We start from the raw sequence: 19,569 nt of genomic DNA on the forward strand, positions 1-19,569 counted from the left end.
CCCATGGTTCTTTGGTTTAGAGCAGGAAGGTTTGCAGATGAACTGTTACTGTATTTTCTTTGTCATATCAATATAAGGTATATATTTTCAAAACATTTCAAGATGTTCAGAAATTTAAGAGCAGAAAGGACAAAATAAAACAGACCATCTGCAGAAAAGAGATGTGGGGTATTTTCAGGTTCTGGAGTGAAGCAGATATCTGTGCTAAATTTCAGAAATTCCTATCTAAATCTACTTTTTAAGGTCTAGCTCAAATACCACCTCTTCCATGAAGCTCCTAATAAAAATTAACCTCTCTTCCTGGTATTCCTACAGCTCAGTGCAGAACTTCCATTTAAATCCAGTTTATTCGTTGTGTCTGACTCTTTCATGAGGCTATATGTTAACTCTTAAAGGGCAGAACTCCTATTGTTGTTGTTGTTGTTGTTTTTTACTGCCCTGCATGCCCTGAATCAGCTTGTATGATATATGATACACAGCTGCTTTTCAGTTAATTTTTAATGAACAAAAAGGCGAGGGGGCACAAAAAGGAAAATGTTTTAGAATATGTATGGTTTTTATTTTAGGTCAAAGTTTGAAATATATCTTAAAAAGGTAGCTATAAGAGAAGTTTATGAAATAAGAACTGTAGAATGGCTATTTTGAGAAATAAGAGATACATTGCACCATGATTTTGCAAAAAAAATACAGTGTTTGAATGGGAGCATAGCAAGGAGACAGCTTATTTATGAAGTTAGACAACAGGACATTCAGTCATGGCTCAGTGACATAAGCTGTGTGACATCAAACTGATATGATCTGAGAGCTTTGCTTCATCCCCAGTCTGTAATAAATCCAATTTCTCTGTCTCTAACCCAGATCTCTTTCCAAGATTGAAACTGCCACATCACTCCCCTACTTAAAAGTCTTTGATAGCTGCTTACTGCTTATAAGATGAAGTCCAGTCTCCTTTACAAAGGGAACCAACTGACTCCTTGATGCTTTGTTCTTTTTTTCAACACCACTGTGTTGAAGGAGGAAGAGATGCCCAGCTGCATGGCCCATCATTTTCCACTGGCCGCTCTCTCATACCTGGAATGTTACGCTGTGCAATCTGACCTGTATGCTGGAATTTCTGCACTCCATGCTGTTCTTCTTTCCTTTCTTCATTAAGCTTGGATCCTTTCTTTCATTCTTTTCTCTATTGCCTATCTCTTCAACATTACCTGTCTAATTCCCACTGCTCGTTTAAATCTTAGTGTATATCTTCCCTCCTCCCAGAAACTTCTCTTGATGCCTTTGTGCTGCTCCTTTTTGTTACTGTATAACACCTTGGATGTGTTTCTATGATTGGATTGTTCTTTTTATGTATTGTCTCCTCCACTACTACTCTGTATGCCTCTTGAGACTGGGCACTACATAGCTCACCAGCATAGTGCTTGGCAGATAAGTAGGAATGAATGAAATGCCAATTTTATAACTGCTTGCTGGATATTTCCCTCCCCTCCAAAGTCGACTAATTTTCAGATCATTACGTACAAAGTGGAGCCTGTTATTGCTAAATCCCCTATCTGCTTTCACAACTTCCTCCATCTCTGCTCACGTCATACATCAAGGAGACTTGGAACCTGAGCTGTAGCTTTCAGTTTCTTTTTCCTTGCTTGCTAGTCATCGGTTCCCAAGTACATCTTTTCACGATTTTCTTCTGTAAACACATTTGTTTCCGTGTGTATCATAAACTCCCTGCAGTACACCAGAAGATTGCTAGTTATTTTCCATGCTTCTGCTTTCTTCATTGCTCCTAACCTATTTTTTTATACTGCCAGATTATAAAAAACATTATTACGTTAGTGGTACCTGTTCAATGTACAGACACTGAAATCAAAAGCAAGTTGAAAGAGAGACAGTTACCCATCATAGTCCCACCTTAGAGTTAACAACAGTTAATAAGATCATACAATTTATACCACATTATTTTTCCAAAAGGAGAGTTTGATTATTCCTTGTTCATGAAGGCTAATAGTTATTAACAAAACAAAACAAAAAAATTGGCATTCTGCAACATGGTGCCCATCTGACTTGACTTCAATTATCCATATAAACCACTCATTGAATAAAATTATTTTCCAAGCCATTTCTTGAAAAAACTTGGAACTGTTGTTCCCATTCACCGTGCCTTTGCTCAGTCAGTACCAGTGCTTGGCCTTCTCACCAGTTCAGCCTTTAATCAACCTTTCCAGGCGTAACTATGTGGTCTTTTCCATGGGGCCTTTCCCGGCGTCCCAGTCAGACAGGATATCTGTCTTTACTGTGACTTCTGCTTGCCCTTTCTTTGTTCACCCAGGCTGCCTTGTCCTCCAGTTAACTGCATAACTCTATTATCTCCCCTAGTAAAATGCAAATTCTGTCTGTGTTTGGGAATCTCATGTCTTGTGCAGAAAGACTTAATACATATTGAATGAAAGCAGTGACAAAAGACTGAATGTTCTAACTTAATCAAGAGATTTCTACATGGGCTGTGAAGTAGACAATGCACTTACAGCATCAGATTTCTTACAGGAACTTTGGAGACGTGCTGAATGTCATTCAGTTCACAGTGAATTTCTCCTCCCTGCAGCTAATGAAAAGCAGTACTACCATTTCTGGATTCCAGATTTAGGAAATCAGAAAACACATGTATGTGTACCAGTCTTAAAACTGTCCCAAAGCTGCTATGAGCTTCCCAAGTGGCGCCAGTGGTAAAGAATCCTGCCAATGCAGTGAGAGACCCAGATTTGATCTCTGGGTCAGGAAGATCATCTGGAGAAGGAAATGGCAACCCATCCCGGTATCCTTGCATGGAGAATCCCACACACAGAGGAGCCTGGCTGGGTATAGTCCATGGCGTCACCAAGAGTTGCCCACACTTGAGCAACCAACACTTCCACACTTTTTATATCACTAATAACATAAGTAATTTTTGTCTTCTTGCAGATAATTTCATATTTCCTTCTTCAGAAACCCCCACTCAAGTGTATCACTTCCCTGTTGATATCATTCTTGCTCTATTTCTTTTTAAAATTTTGTTGCTTTCTAGATGTAGGTAAACTGCAACATGTTTAACGTAAAACAACAGTTTTACATTAACAACTTAGTAATAATAATAACTGCAAAATAGTCTATATGCTATATTATAGTAAACGCTGTAATGCCACTAGTAATTCAAGTATCTAAGCCCTGCTGGTTGACTAACTCAAATGGTAGTTGGGTTTTCCTTTATTATTATATATGCTTCATAGTTTCAGACACCCAAATGCCTTTGATCAATTTTATCCTTCAGCCCTCAACTGTTGTATTTCCTATGGGCTTCACAGACAATGGAAAAATAAGCATTTTTCCTGATACTTTCAGCTCAATTTCTCATTCTTGCTCTCTGTTCTTTTCTCCCTTATGTTCTTTCTCTAAATTATTATAGTTTATTTAAAGAATGTGAGTCTCACCTCCTCTCTGTAACGTCAAAGGCTTTTTGAGTGTCAGTGAATGTGTATTTGGGTACAGAGAACCCTTCCATCTGAATGGAAAATAGAGTGAGGGGAGAGAGATGGGGCATGACTGGAGAGGAAATTTATGTTTGGATTAGGAAGGACTCTAGAGTGAATGGCAGTGACGTTGGATCTTGTTTTACAAGTAAAGCAATGGCCATTTGCATCACTTTAGCAGGGCAGAGAATAGTCTTGTAGGAGGGATGGTGCGGATAAGTGTAGAGCTAGAAAGACTAGTTACCATGTTTAGTAGAATCGTCTAGATCAGCGTTTCTCACTACAAAAAGAAATGTATTTGACATTGGGACCAGGGAAAGAACAATCTTGGTTGGTACTTACTGCCCTTCTCTATTCTAATTTCATTGAAAAATGCTAGCCTGCACAGTCTAAATTAATTTCAGAGCCTGCTAACTGTATACAACGTGCAATTTGAAAATCACTCATTAGACGAATAGTGTGTATGTGTGTGTGTGTGTGTGTGTGCACTCAGTCGTGTCCTACTGTGTGACCTCATGGACCGTAGCCCACTGGGCTCCTCTGTCCATGGAACTTACCAGGCCCAGAATACTGGAGTGGGTTGCCATTTCCTACCCCAGGGGATCTTCCCAACCCAGGGATCAAACCCAAGTCTCTTGCATCTCCTGCACTGGCAATCGAATTCTTTACCATTAGATTTGTTTACCAGTGAAAGCCTAAATGAAGTTGATGGTGTCAGATTGAGAGAAGTTGCAAGTGAGAATAAGTAGGAAACTGGAAGTGAGATAACCAGATGATTTATTAGATTTGGGCACATGGCATAACCAAGAATAACTGGTTTTCCTGTTATTCCTGATAGATGGTAGTACTTCAAGTTTAAAGACTGACAGAATAGAAAAGAGCAGTCAGTTTTGAATTAGTAAATTAAATTTCAGTTTTAAATACACCACCTCTGTGATTTCTGTAGGAAGTGTATAGTTAGGGCAAGATGTAAGGATTGGAGATACAGTTTTAGGAATCGGCAAGTGGTTGATAGTAACAACAGTGGGAGAGACTAAAGACTATGTTCTTTCTTTGCATATCATGAAAAGAAAGAACACAGAGGAGTGAATTGTGAATAAAACCAGCATTGAAATGGGAGGTTAGGGAAGAAAATGCAATGAAGGAGACTGAGAATTAATTATCAAAGGGCCAACTAAGGAGGGAAGAGATGATACAGCTTCACGAAAAAGAGCCATCAACTGTATCCCATGCTGCGGACATAGTGGATATAGTCTTCTGGTTGCCATGGGCAACCGTTGTCAGTATTTTTCGGGATAGTAGTAGGACCTGAGGGAGAAGGCAGTGGCACCCCACTCCAGTACTTTTGCCTGGAAAATCCCATGGACGGAGGAGCCTGGTAGGCTGCAGTCCATGGGGTCGCGAAGAGTCGGACAGGACTGAGCGACTTCCCTTTCACTTTTCACTTTCATGCATTGGAGAAGGAAATGGCAACCCACTCCAGTGTTCTTGCCTGGAGAATCCCAGGGACGGGGGAGCCTGGTGGGCTGCCGTCTATGGGGTCGCATAGAGTCGGACACGACTGAAGCAACTTAGCAGTAGGACCTGAAGAATAATTGCAGTGGGTTAAGGAGAAAATGGAAATTATGACGTATTACAGACAAATTTTAATCAACATCCACTTTAAATTAAAAAGAAGAGAGATGTAGGCTGCTGCTGGGATATCTATAAAGATGAGAATATTTTACTCAACATTGTGTCCAAAGCACAGGGGACACAGTAGGTGTGTTGACTATACCCAAAGTATCATAGACATAATCTCCTATGAGGAAATTTAGGCTGGAGTTACACGTGGACTGGGACCTAAAATTGGAAAGTCATCAAGAACAAAACAATTCTAGGACCTGCCATTCTTCCCACTTCTCTCAAAGCAATATGGTTTTCTTTGTGTCTGCTTTATACTCTTTTTGTCAATCTCTTTAAAAAGTTTTCCATAATCTGTATCCTAGAGGAGCTAGCTCAGTTGGTTTGGTAAAGCACCATTATCTTCTTTGGGCTGAGCCTGCAAGCCAGGTTGCTTCCCCAGCCTTGCTCAGAATTATGGATGGCTCAACCTACTCTTGATCCAGTGAGTAGCCAGAATTTATACAGAAACAAGGCTAACATATTTTACTTGTCCAATAAGATATATTTCTATACAGTTTGCTTCAAAACACCTGATTAGATCTGGATAATTCTAAAGTGTTTTGCTTTACACATTCTCTAGTTTGTAACAGAGGCTTCTCAGGTGGCACTACTGGTAAAGAACCCACCTACCAATGCAGGAGACATAAAGAGTTGCAGGTTCAACCACTGGGTCAGGAAGATCCCCTGGGGGAGGGCATGGCAACCCACTCCGGTATTCTTGCCTGGAGAATCCCATGGACAGAGGAACCTAGTGGGCTATGGTCCATAGGGTCGTAAAAAGTCGGACATGATAGAATATTGTTTGATCTCCTGAGAAAATATTTACAACTGGGCTTTGTACCATATATCCTATTCTTTTTTCACAATAATGTTTCACCACTGAATGCCTTATGTATACATATGTGTATGTGTGTATTTGCACAGTAAGAATTAACCAAGTAGGCAACCTTGGGCCATTTCTTAGGAGTTTTTTTTAAAAAGTGCTAATCTCTCAGTTGTGTCTGACTCTTTGCAACCCCATGGACTGTAGCCTGCCAGGCTCCTCTGTCCACGGGGTTCTCCAGGCAAGAATACTGGAGTGAGTAGCCATTTCCTTCAGGGGATCTTCCCAACCCAGGGCTCAAACCTGGGTCTCCTGCATTAAAGGCAGATTCTTTACCATCTAAGCTACCAAGGAAGCCCCCTTAGGAGTTTAAACTTGATACAAATGCAGTTATCACTGGGTTTTTAAGCAGTTGATTATATAAAGACCTAACTTCTCATTGTTATATGTCATTTATTTTGTTTTTCTGTATTGTACCATTTCAGGAGAATTTTAGGTTTGGTGGGAAAAAGACAGTGGCACACATTAATCTCTGAGACTCTGTGCTTACACCCCTGGTTATCTATTTTGAAGTAATTACCACTTCTCTAAAGCTTCTGTCTTGAAGTCATTTTTATGAAGTAAAATTAATTCATTACTTATTCTACTCTGAATATTATCATGGAAGTTTAAAAATTCATTCTTGGGAAATTCTTATTGCCCAAGTAAGTTTATTTGAGGAAATGAATTATCATCTAAAATGTAATTATTTCTTTCTAAAGGACTTAGTAATCGCAGTCTTTTAATGTTGTATTTTCACTTCTACTACTTAGCTAAACTTGGCAGACTTGCTTCTTATGTGTAGTACCAGCATAAATAAGAATAGGGTTTTAATTTAGTTGGACTAAATACAGCAACCAGTGATAAGGGAAAAAAAAAAATACAGCACTGATTACAACCGAATAGTAATTAAAAGGCAAGAATCCTGCAGGAGCAATGGTGGAAGGTAAGGTGATTTTTCTGAGAGTGTTACTGATCAGAAAATAAAGAAATAATTGAAGTAGTAATGGAGCAAAGAAGTCAAGAAACCAAGGAACATAAAACTGAAGTCAGTATGTTCTTTCTCAGCAGGCTTCAAATAACAACTGCTGAGGGAAGTGTTCACAGGGCCAGAGACACTGGCATGCTTCCTCCATTCAAGCAATGCTTTATGGGGGGTTAAAATTTAAAATGAAGGGGCAAATCAGGGCATGATGTGGAATAATCATGTGTTTAGTGATGTGACCTTTTCTGCATTTAGTAATGTGATCATGTTATTAAATATAACGGAGAATTGTCCTTCTGTTGATTCCTTTGGACAGTACTTTAGGTATCAGAGATCATTTCTAAGCTGTCTTAAGTGCTCTCAAAATGTTCTTGAATGTTTCATCTTTTTGAATGTTTGATGTTTTTGTGTTTTAGCTATGAAGATGGCCAAGTGGGAGACGCAAATATTAACACGCAAGAAGGAGGCATTCACAAAGAGATCCTTCGAGTAATTGGTAATCAAACTGCTACTGGTTAGAGGACCACCATTTAATTCACATGATTTGAAAGCCTTCCTCGGGTTCAAAGCTGGATTTTGAACTGAAGAAGATGATAAAATAATTTATTGTTATTATAAACAAAATTAATCCTTTGAATACTGATTTTTTTCTTAGTATTTCTAAGTATATCATTAAATACCTAAAATGGTATATAATTTATCAATTGTAGGGTTATGGAATCTAGTAATAAAATTACACAGCACTTAAACTGAAGTTTGGGTTCCTCACACAATAAACAGATTGAAAAAACAGTTTTGTGCTGATATTTTTATATTAAACTCTCTAATTGGAAATTTAATATTATATACCGACATCTTAGGGTACCAAAAGAGAATTGAAAGCATTTTATAATGGCGTCTAAATCTGTAAGAGACTTTGCAAAAAGTATAATGTTTGCCCATTCTGATGTGCTATATAATTAGCAGTATGAAAGTTCGAATGTTTTGGGGAAGGATGTTTCCTAATCTGTTATTTTTCCTTATATGAAAACAATTAGGTCTTTAGATGCAGTGCTTTGCCTAAAAGTATGTAATATACGTATCTATAGATTCATGCATCAAATGTCTGATTGTGCATATATGTGTGCATCTACACATATATGTATTTTAACAACAAAGATGGCATAGCTCCACAGTTCTGTTCTCATTCAATGGAAAGAAAATAATATTCAGTAAGAAAATGATATTCTCTCTGGACATAAAGCAAGATATGAGCCAAATTCATCACCATTCATTCACTGAAAATATTTGCAAACAAATTTTCTATTTGTTTAAAGAATTTTCCCTTCAGTTAAACTCTTTATAATGTTATAATGTTGTAATCTGGGGTATGTAGACACCCCTGGTGGACTAAATCTGTATTTGAATGATCATATGTTTAAAAGAAAGACCTTGAATTTAACCAAACAGTATATATATTTTTATTTCCTACAATGGAATGTTTTTTACATTTATTTATACCACACCAGCCTTTTTATATTTTTTCATTTAAGATCTGTGCTTAGTTTGTTTTTCATATTGAGAAAGAAGACAAACTTTGAAATTTCTTTTATATTAAAAGAATATGAATACGTTTACAGAGAACAGTAACACCAGCTCTCAGCATTCTCTTTTCGAGTCATGTGCTCATCAAAATTGTTTCTGTTTCTTTGGATCCTGAGTTCTTATTCATTACAAGTTTTAATTGACAGTGTTTATTTTCCTGCATGATGTTTTTGGAATAAGGCCATTCATGAGAGCAGTTTAATTAGCGAGTCTGCCACTCCATTCAAACCCTGAATCAAGGCTCATATCTGACTGTATTTAAAAAGAAAAAATTTTAAATGTACACTCATTTGCAAGTGTAATATTATAAATTCTGTGCTTATTTTCCTTTGGTATAAAAGGTGAGAACAAAGGTCATCCTCATTGTTAAAGGTTGCCATCTAGGAAGCATTTCTTAATCATTTGTTTTCTTATATTGTAAATAATTGATATGCCACTTATTTCTGCAAAAATAGACTTGAAGTGGTTGGGATATTCATCATTGTGATAGGATCCACTTAAAATATTGATCTGTTTTGACTTGTGCCTCTGAACTCAAGGCCAGACTGAAGGATAATATTGGTATGGCAGGGCCAAGGTACAGTATCTTATTCAGTCTTCTGTGACCAGATATTTGAAGACTTTACGTGGGACAAGAGGACTGCTTGCTGCTTTCTGCCATGACTCCCATAGTCTCCCAAGTCCCTTTACTGTGTTTTAAAAAGTAACAAAAGTAAAAAAATTACTTCTTCAAAATAATTTTGTGGAACATTCATATATATGACATAAATATAAAGCTGTAATAGCAGGATTTGGAAATTGAAATCCTGAAACCGCATATGTTTGGCCACTAGGACCACTGAGGCACCTCCAAAAACTCTCTGTAGTACCTCCAAGCATAATTTAAAAACCACCAATCCAGTAAGGGTTTATTTAACAGTTGAGTGATCAGTAAGGAGTGTTGTGTTAGAAGCTGAACTGGAAAGGGAGATTGGAGGACTCAAGGGAGACTATTTAGGGGAGATAAAACTTCATAATACAAACTTCTACTATCAACTTAAGCATGAAAGTAGATTCAGCTAACAGAGCAAGGGAAGTAATTGATAGCTTTAATGCCTACTAAATTATTACAGATAATAGACATCTTTTATGATAATGTCTTCTAATGATAATCAATTGAATGATTTTGCAAGGCAGACTGACAGATTTTAATTTTTTTTGAAAAACTGTCAGAGCCTTTTTAAGCCAATATTCTAAAAGTAAATATTTAAATCAGTATTCTAAAATCCAGTCTTTTAATTGGACTTTTGATGTTGGGAATACTATAGTATACTGATGCTTATCTTTATTTCTACAGAATCTAATTTCAATACCTGTTAGTAGATGAATATCGTGCTTTCAAAATCCAAACAGGTCCTTTAAATTTAGAAGTTTAAACATTATTATCACGCCTTGATTCAGTCACTTCTTTTAAGAAATTATCTTTTGACTTATTTGATGATTCCAAATATGTGATATTGTGTTGTTCTTCTATAATCACTTGAAGTCTGTTCACTGATGCTTTGTAATAGTTACATTATTGATGTAGCCATTACTGCTTAATATTAACTCACTGAGCAAAAGCAATCATTTATTTTCATTCTTAAAGTAGGGGAAGAAGAGCCTTAATTTATTAGTTCTACTTTTTTTCCTGCGTTACTGATTTTGTAAACATTTCACTATGAATAATTCATCCTCTGTCATTGTCCAGTGTATTTAAGAAGAGAAGAAAATGATCAAACATTCAAGAAGAGAAAAACAGTAATAATATACTTATAGCCGAGTGCTATAAAATACATTATGGTGAGGTCTTTGATGCCTTAAATTGTATTCTGTTACAATTATTTTTATTTTGTTGCTCAACAAATCTCAGTCAAATATTGGATTTGAAGGTGGTAAGAGTATCACCTCCTTAAATTCATTCTCAAATACTATGTGATACAAGAAACTTAGGCAAGCTATTTTAATGCTGTGATATTTCTCATTGAAAAATTTAAGAGTTTAGAAAAGAAATCTCTCAATTATTCTCCCCTCAGCTAAAAGAAAGGAAACTTTTAGTATGTAAGTCTATGAGTCTTTATTATCACTGAAAGAATTTTAACAGTACTTTATACTGTAATACCGTAATTTGCCTTAGGGCATGGTGTTTTAGAAAATTCTAAGGAAGACTTCATCATCCTTGTTAAAGTTTGAATGACTTCATCAGATAGCGATTTAGTATGTCATGAGGGGACATTCAACTTTGGACTGTCTGCCATCTAAATATATGGATTTCATGGTGGCACTTGAAGCACATTTTAAAAATATGTTATTCTATTGTCCTGCTGAATTCTTCATTATAATACTACCTCAGGACGAATGATAGAATGTCTGTTAAGATCAATTGGGTTTCCAGTATAAGGATCAAATAAAATTTTACAAACAGAAGTGATCAAATAATTAAACAGTCAAGACCATGCTGGATCTTTGTTATCAAGTACCTCTTGACAGTACGGTAATATGGATATTTCAGTCACCTATGATGAATAACATAGTTATCACCCAGTGAGTTATGTGAAGGGGTTTCAATCTGCAAAATTTAAAGATAATTAGTTCCCTTTAATACTGGTTTTCTACATGGGTCAATTTTATGTCCATTTACCTGAAGCTGCAAAAAATTGCCCACTCTTAACAATTAAAGAATTAAAATACCCAACTGCTATACCAGAATGGCAGACTGAATATTCAAGTATTCTAGCATTGAATGCCTGCTAAATTTTTGTCAGATTATAAATTTGATGTATATTATTACCCAGTAAATTTTTCTTGGGAATTTTGTATACACTCTGATGTATTAGGATAAGTTTTTGTAGTTCAAAGGAATTTCAAATAGTTTTTAGACAAAACATATCCATGAGTGTGAAAAAGCTGTGTTGAAGAATAGATTACATTATACATTTACCAGCAAGTCAGTAAAAAATAGTGCTTATTTACATAGTCAACATAATTTAATGTCCTGAAAATAATTTCTTCAATTGCCCAATATTTAATGTATCATTTGAGATTTTAAAAAATACAGCCACTCCTTTATGTAAACATTAAGACATGCCTATGTTTCTTTAACTCTACAGCCTTCTTTACAATAAATTTATTGACTTTTGTGCACAAAATAGTATTGCAACCTGCTATTTAGCCTTTGGTGCCTTAGAGTTACTATAAATATTTAACAATATGTACATAATGTAAATACTGCCAAAAGATCACTAAGGCCAAATATTTTCTCTATTCACTTTTTACTGCACTTGCTTTCTATTGCTACTTAAGCCTCTTTTATTCAGCTTTGTAATAGTTCTAACATTGTAGCCAATGTAAATGTTTACTTTCAATAAATCTGAATTTGTTCAACAAGTATGGTATATGTGGGCACTATTTTGAAAACTCGGTTAGGCCATAGATATTCCTCATGATGAATCTTGCTTCTGGGGACTAGATATTTGAAGTTTTCAACAAACTCTAAAAATGATGTTGCCCTTTTTACTTAAAAATACTTTTAAAATAAGAGCGAATTAAAAAAACACTCTTCTTGCCAATATTCCCCCAACTATTAATAGTTGCGGTAGATTTAATTTGGTCATGTGAATACCATTTTAATTTCAAGTTCCATCAAGAAATACAGAATTCAAACAAAACATTTTTGTACATTATATATGTGTATATATATATATGCTCTATTTATAAACCCACTGGCATGGTATCAACTGGAGCATCTCAAATGAACTGTCCCAACTTCTCTAAGCATTCTGACTTGATTAGTAATTGGAAATTGATTGTTAAAGCACCACTTTTTATAAAATGCACTTCATTAACTGAATAAGATATTAGTCCATAAATAAATACTGTTCTCTAAACACTTTAGTAGTAAATATTTGTGAAGAGCTAAGTTTATATTTTCATAATAAATATTTTACTTATGTTACCTTTATAGCTGTGAAACCATAGACAACAGATTTCTGTTTTTTAGGTTTGATTTCAATCACTCTAGAAATATTTGTTAAGAGTTTGTATCTTGATGGTCAGTATAAGGAACAGAGAGGATTAGATTTTGTGTTGACCTCATGGAGCTTTCAATCTATTTGGAAAATGAAAACACACTTTTAGAAATAATTCATTTATAGCCCAAAGTCAGTGATGCTGAATGGGAACCACCAACAATACAGGCAACAATGGAGGAGATGGCTTGGGAGATCTGTGGGCATGAGGACAATTAATAGTCTGTCTCCTATCTGAGGACAAAATCTTTAAAACAAAGATAGAAGGAAAGCGGGTATAAGACATAAAGTAGGCTTACAGATGAAAGACTTGAGTGAAGCTACACAAGCTCCTAAATACTTTTGTTTGTTGAAATAAAAACTGCAATCCAAATGGCATTTTGATCCTTTAATCCTTTGTTAATAGGACACTTAATCCTTAAATTAGTGTTGATGAGTAGTGTACTACTAATTTCCATTTACTTATTCACCACTTTTTCATAATCTTTCTGTAACAAAGTTACAATGATTTGCTTTTATATCTGCTTTTGCTTTGTTGTAGATAATATGTATATCAAAAAGCACTTAACTGCTTTTGAGTGTTTAGTTTCGGATTGCTCAACCAAATTTTTAATGATTATCTTTTTGACTTCATGGCTCAGTCTTACTGACTGCTGAAGCTGTCATTCTCTCTGACAGGGAATGACATTTCTCCTCATAGGAATGTTGCTGGCAAGAGTGTTGTTCTGCGTTCCGGGTTAACTAAGTAAAAGTTATACAGGCCACTTTTTTTGAAAGCCAGTGTTGAGAATTCGCTGAATAGTTGGCCTCTATCTCCGTTCCCAACTTCCAGGTCCCTTTTTAAAAATATTTCAAATAGTAGTCATTTGTAACTTGTATCTAAAAAGGCTGAAAATTTCAAAGATACCAAATATGTATTCATAGTTTTAAAATCATGTATTCTGGAGTTTCAGATAAGAGTAATTTTTAGTTAGATAAGATTTGCTTTATGTAGCTGTTGATAGTTTAGAAAGCACTTATCTCATTTTTTCATCAACATAACTGTAAAATGTGTTAGCAGATATGTTTATCTTGTGTAGATGAGAACTTAAACACCTTGCCAAAGGGATCCCTAGGCTCCAAACCTAGGATAAGCGTTTCTTAATTTCATCTTTGTGCTCTTTCTAATAAATCATGTTTATTACGGTTGAGGTCCTCACTTGGCAAAATGGATAGCAAATGTAAGAATCATAGCAGATTCCCAGGAAGAGTTAGTAAAGAGTTAAGTCTGGTTGCTTTGAAGAGTTCTGTCAAGGAATTGTTCAGTACAATAACACAGGCTGGGTGGTGTGGTTTTATTCTGGAGAATCTGGAAGGAAAGAAACCTGCACTTGACTGCCATGGAAAAATCATTGTCAACCCTTGTGACCTCATGAAAGTGGAGATTTGGAAGCATGCTGGCAGCTGTATTCAGAAGGATTTCAGAGGAGGCAGAAAGCAAGAAACATTGAAAGTCGGTTTTAGTAATACTGACAGGTACAAAAGCTTGTAGATAAGGAACAGAGAAAAAGAATGGGTAGAAGAAATGGAGAGGATTTAGGGAAAAGCAATAAATTAGGAAATAAGCAACTAAATGTGTATGTTAGAGATAACTTGATATAAACTGAGGACAATTTTCCCCTCAACTTTGTATTGGAGATCATTTAAAATTCTCCAAGTCTTTTTAGTATTCAGGAAAGAGAGGACTACCTGAAGACAATGGCCTCTCAATGTGCTCTACACAAAGCCTAAAAACACACATTTAGCCAAGTGAAGGGGAACTGTAGGGGAGGGACCATAAAGGGACATGTTTACAAACACACTTCACCTCCTCCTGTCAAAGCAGGCTTGCTAAACACTAAGATCTGTAAGAGACTGGTGGCAGGAGTTTGGTTAAGTTTTGTCTGTTATGATGTGACTTATCATTTCCCAGGAAATGGCAACCCACTCAGTATTCTTGCCTCATGGACGGAGGAGCCTGGCAGGCTACAGTTCACGGGGTCGCAAAGACTGAGTGACTGAGCTCAAGTCCATCAAATTGTTAAGTTGTGTGTGTGTGTGTTCAATGCATTGTAACATAGGCAACACTGAAGACTCGTCACTCAGGATGGTGGCCTCTTACTCTTCACACTCTGCTTGGGGGACGCTGTCTGCCATGAATGACTCACCTCCCACTTGTTGTCTGATGACTTCTAAACAGCTCTTGTTCCTGCCTCTCCCCTGAATTCAAATTCATATAATCAAATACTGCCAGACAAACACTTCTTCCTCGGTGCTCCTAGGATACCTCAGATAAACTCTAACCAGTATCCCCACCCCGCACCCCCACCATTCTCTCCTCTTGTACTCCTCTCCAAAAATCAATCAACACCATCCACCTGTTGACTCAAACCAGGAGGCAGGGTGTCCACTATTCCCTCCTGTCACTCAGTCCCCACCAATCAATATCCAGATCATTTTAATTCCCCTTTATGATTGTCTTGAGTGCATTCAATTTTCTTGGTCTCCTCTGTGGCTTCTTTTGTTAACTTTTATGTGAGTTATGTCAATATCTTCCTGTGATTCTCCTTGACTGAATCTGAGACCCTCTCCCTGGAACAGACATTGAACTTGCAAATATGAGCACAGCCTATGACTGTTAATATTCTGAATGTTAGACATGTATGTTAGTAAAGAGACACTGCCTCAAATCTCACGTGCCCAGATGCAGGAATTAACTAAGGGTTAACTCAGTGCACAACAGACTCTCCTACATTTGGTCCCTACTAAATAGGCTACTAGATACATATGTTTAAATTTATTGAAGTATAGTTGACTTATAATGTGTTAATTTCTGCTATACATCAAAGTCATCCAATTACACACATATATATTCTTTTTCATATTTTTTCCATTACAGTTTATTACAGGATATTGAGTATAGTAGGCTTCCCAGGTGGCACAGTGGTAAAGAACCCACCTGCCAGTGCAGGAGAAACAGGATATGTGGGTTTGATCTTCGGGTAGAGAAGATCCTCTGGAGAAGGGAATGGCTACCACGCCAGTTTTCTTGCCTGGAGAATTCTATGGACAGAGGAGCCTGGCGGGCTACAGTCCATGAGACTGCAAAGAGTCAGACACGACTGAGCACACAGACACACTTGTGTCTTCCCACATACCACACCATTGATACAGTTCTCTGTGCTATGCAGTAGAACCTTATATATTAATATCACAACTGTCTTGACACCCTTACATAATGCTAAAGTGAATGTGATCTTCCTAAAATGCAAATCTGAATTTAAAAACCCTTATCATTTAAAGAAATAAAAACTTCTGGCTCCCTGTTTCCCTCTTCCTTCTCCAGCCTCATTGTTCACCACCATCCCTGGGATACTTACACTCGGCCACCCTGAGTGATTTGCAGTCCAGAGGATAGCCCAAAGCTACTCACCTCCTGTTACAGGCTTTTTCTCTCTGCCTAAGACAGCCTGACTCCCTGTCTCCAATTCTTACTCCTTGGCCCTCAATCTGTTTTCACTTCTTTCAAAACCTCCTCTTGTACTCCCAGTCTGGACCAGATGTTTCTTCTAAATATCCCCAGAGTGTCTGACCATCACTCAGTTGTCTCACTCAACATACAGTGAAAAGGTATATTGATTTGTTTGCTTCTTTCTCCTGGTCACCCTTCCTCTATGCTACCAGGCACAGATTATTTCCACTACCTAGTAAGTGTTTGGCACTTAGTAGGCACACAAAAAAGTAAATCATAAATGTCTATCTGATGAAAATGGCCTTCAAACAACATGATGTTAAAGTCAAAAAAATAGGTACACAAACTGTTTCCAGTACTGGGTTAAGTGTCACTTAATAGGCACACAAAAAAAGTAAATTATAAATGTCTATCTGATGAAGGCGGGGCTTCCCAGGTGGTGCTAGCAGTAAAGAGCCTGCCTGCCAATGCAGGAGACATGAGATGCGGGTTCAATCACTAGGTCAGAAAGATGCCCTGGAGAAGGGCATGGCAACCCACTCCAGTATTCTTGCCTGGAGAATCCCATGGACAGAGGAGCCTGCCGGGCTACAGTCCACAGAGTTGCACAGAGTCAGACACAACTGAAGCAACTTGGCGCGCACACACACACACACACGTCTGATGAGGGTGGTCTTCCAATAAAGTGACACTAAAACCAAAAATGTCTTATAATTGGCACATGATACTCATAAATGTATACAACTACCCAACAGAGAGACTATAACAAACCAAAGCTAGCATCATCATCATCACCCTGGGCTCCAGCTCCATCACCTGCAGAAAATGGAGGAATCCCTAGATGTGGGCTTCCCTGCTGGCTCAGATGGTTAAGAATCTGCCTGCAATGCAGAAGACCCAAGTTTGATTCCTGGGTTGGGAAGATCCACTGGAGAAGGGAATGGCTACCCACTCTAGCATCCCTGCCTGGAGAATTCCATGCACAGAGGAGCCTAGTGAGCTACAGTCCATGGGGTCACAAAGAGTTGGACACAACTGAACGATTAACACATTTGAGATGTCGGTAACATATTCTCTGTCACTCTTGAGTTATGAATTTTCATCTTCCCATTATTCATCTTAACTTTGGAGCAAGCAATACTTGGATTGAAAGGTCATTTTGAGGGCCAGAATGAAACATATAACTGGATACCTACAAAGTTATAATTTGAATGTCAGTAATTTGCATAACCAAAGGATCATTGCTTTGGTAAATAATTACCTTAAATAATGAGCTTCCTTAGCATATTTAAGAGTTCATTTACAGGTCATTAACTACTTGGCATACAAGGAATAGAAATGCTTTAGGCTAAAGTACTAATATTCATTACCAATAAAAATAAATTATTGATAGAATTAAGTATATCTATAATTATAAGTCAATGAGGAAGTAAAGTTCTTTCCAGAGGAATTGCATTTTTCCTACATGGTATAAATTGCAACAAACTTGAATTTTATTACACATTCTTAATACCCTGTGACATCTAACTTAATTTTTGCAGCTGTGTAATTGGGAACATTTCTATTCTTTATGTGTTTCCTGGCTAACTTCTGGGATACATATTCTTAATAGTTGTAGGCTTACAGCCTAGTCAATATTCTAGTTCTAATATGCAGCAGCCATATTAATATAGCTTTCTGCTATTTATTATTTGGAATCTTTTTTCTTGCATTTCTGCCTATTGCAAATCTACCCATAATTCAAGGCTAAGCTCATATACCTTGAAATACATGAATACTTTCTGGATCATCCAGCCATAAGCCATGTCTCCCTGCTCCAAAGACCTGCAGTACTTTATAATTTTGGAGAACTGACATAGTGACCACTGCTTCTGGGTCTTTTTGTATAAAAATTGCATTCCTAAACATGATACTCTACCTACTATCATCAATAATCTTTCTTTGCTAATGTGCTTAATTTCGTAAACTTTACCTATTAAACTTTCAGTGTTTAATTTTTTTTAAAACCTTGTAATTAAATACTATTTACATTTTCATTAATATTATTGAAAAAAAGTGAAAAAGAGTGAATTCAACCAGTTTGGACTGAAGGTGATCACAGTCCATTTCTTTCATACCTTATCCACTTCTGCTACCCAACAGGCTGTTTGGAGGGAAGTAACAGGGCAGACTCATCATTTATTACCATAAATAGTGTAATAATTATTGTTATATGTAGTATAATAATTTAATGAATAAGAGATCCACAACTTTCTTTCCATCCTTTTTATGGGAGTTTCCTTAATTTATTGAAAGTGAAAAGGATTGTTCATGCATTAAACATAAGGCAAAATATTAAGCTGCATAGAGACATTCGAAAAGCATCACACAAGTGCGTGATTCACTTTTTAGTATACAAAAATTCTAAAAAGTATGTGTAATCAAACATGAATTTTCTTAAACATACTGATTTGTTTCATAATGCTGTCTGATTGACATCTGTTTACAGGGATTGGGAATGCTATTTCAGCTTGGATAATTCTACCGATGAAGTTTTGGAAGCATGCACCCTCATATTTCCCATCAGAATAGCAGTGCTGAGGGCTCACTGACCACCTTGTTTCTGTTCAAGACTACCTTCAGTCTCACTCACTCAGTTGAAAACCATCTTTCTTCTGCATTACATTAAATCAGTCTCCAAAAACTGACAAATTTCCTTCCAAAATACTCCTCTGTACTGCTAACAGTCAGAGAAGGCAATGGCACCCCACTCCAGTACTCTTGCCTGGAAAATCCCATGGACGGAGGAGCCTGGTGGGCTGCAGTCCATGAGCGACTTCACTTTCACTTTTCACTTTCATGCATTGGAGAAGGAAATGCAACCCACTCCAGTGTTCTTGCCTGGAGAGTCCCAGGGACGGGGGAGCCTGGTGGGCTGCCGTCTATGGGGTCGCGCAGAGTCGGACACGACTGAAGCGACTTAGCAGCAGCAGCAGCACTGTTACAGTACTTGTCAACCCTATTACCTTCATTTATCTCTTCAAAACACTTTTTTTTTTAAGTCCATGGTATGTACCAGACTCTGTGACAGGTCTCTAGACGCTCATCTTTCATCTTCAAGAAGTGGTTGCTGTCTACAATCTACAGTCTTTAAGAGAGTGCGTGTAGAAGTAGTTACAACCCGGGATGTTGCATGATGTAGTGACGTGGAAAGAAACCTCTCACTGGGCCTTGAAAACATCTTTGTCAGGGTACTCCCCTGCTCAGAGATCCTGTGGTTTCTCAATACTTTGCAGGTCACACATCCTCACACAGCATCAGCCCTCCATGAAGAAACCAAACAGTTCCCATCTTCATTTATATATCACAAAATTTACATCTTTGATTACACTGTTTCTCTTTGATCCAAATCACTCTACCCATCCCTACTGTCAGATCAATTGGCCTTAATTCTCCTTTCT

At 37.1% G+C, this 19,569-nt stretch overlaps 1 protein-coding gene across 2 annotated transcripts in view; it reads left to right on the plus strand.

The window, feature by feature from the left end:
• PARP8 (poly(ADP-ribose) polymerase family member 8) overlaps positions 1 to 7,801 on the plus strand; it is a 193,665-nt gene extending 185,864 nt beyond the window's left edge. For both annotated transcript variants that reach the window (XM_070357474.1, XM_070357473.1), the window contains exon 27: positions 7,426 to 7,801. In XM_070357474.1, coding sequence (XP_070213575.1) covers positions 7,426 to 7,528 — 103 coding nt within the window. In that variant the 3' untranslated portion in view covers positions 7,529 to 7,801. The remainder of the gene's footprint in view (positions 1 to 7,425) is intronic.
• The last annotated feature ends 11,768 nt before the right edge of the window (positions 7,802 to 19,569 follow it).

This window comes from Bos mutus, chromosome 20 (assembly GCF_027580195.1).
Source record: "Bos mutus isolate GX-2022 chromosome 20, NWIPB_WYAK_1.1, whole genome shotgun sequence".
Lineage (NCBI taxonomy): Eukaryota > Metazoa > Chordata > Mammalia > Artiodactyla > Bovidae > Bos > Bos mutus.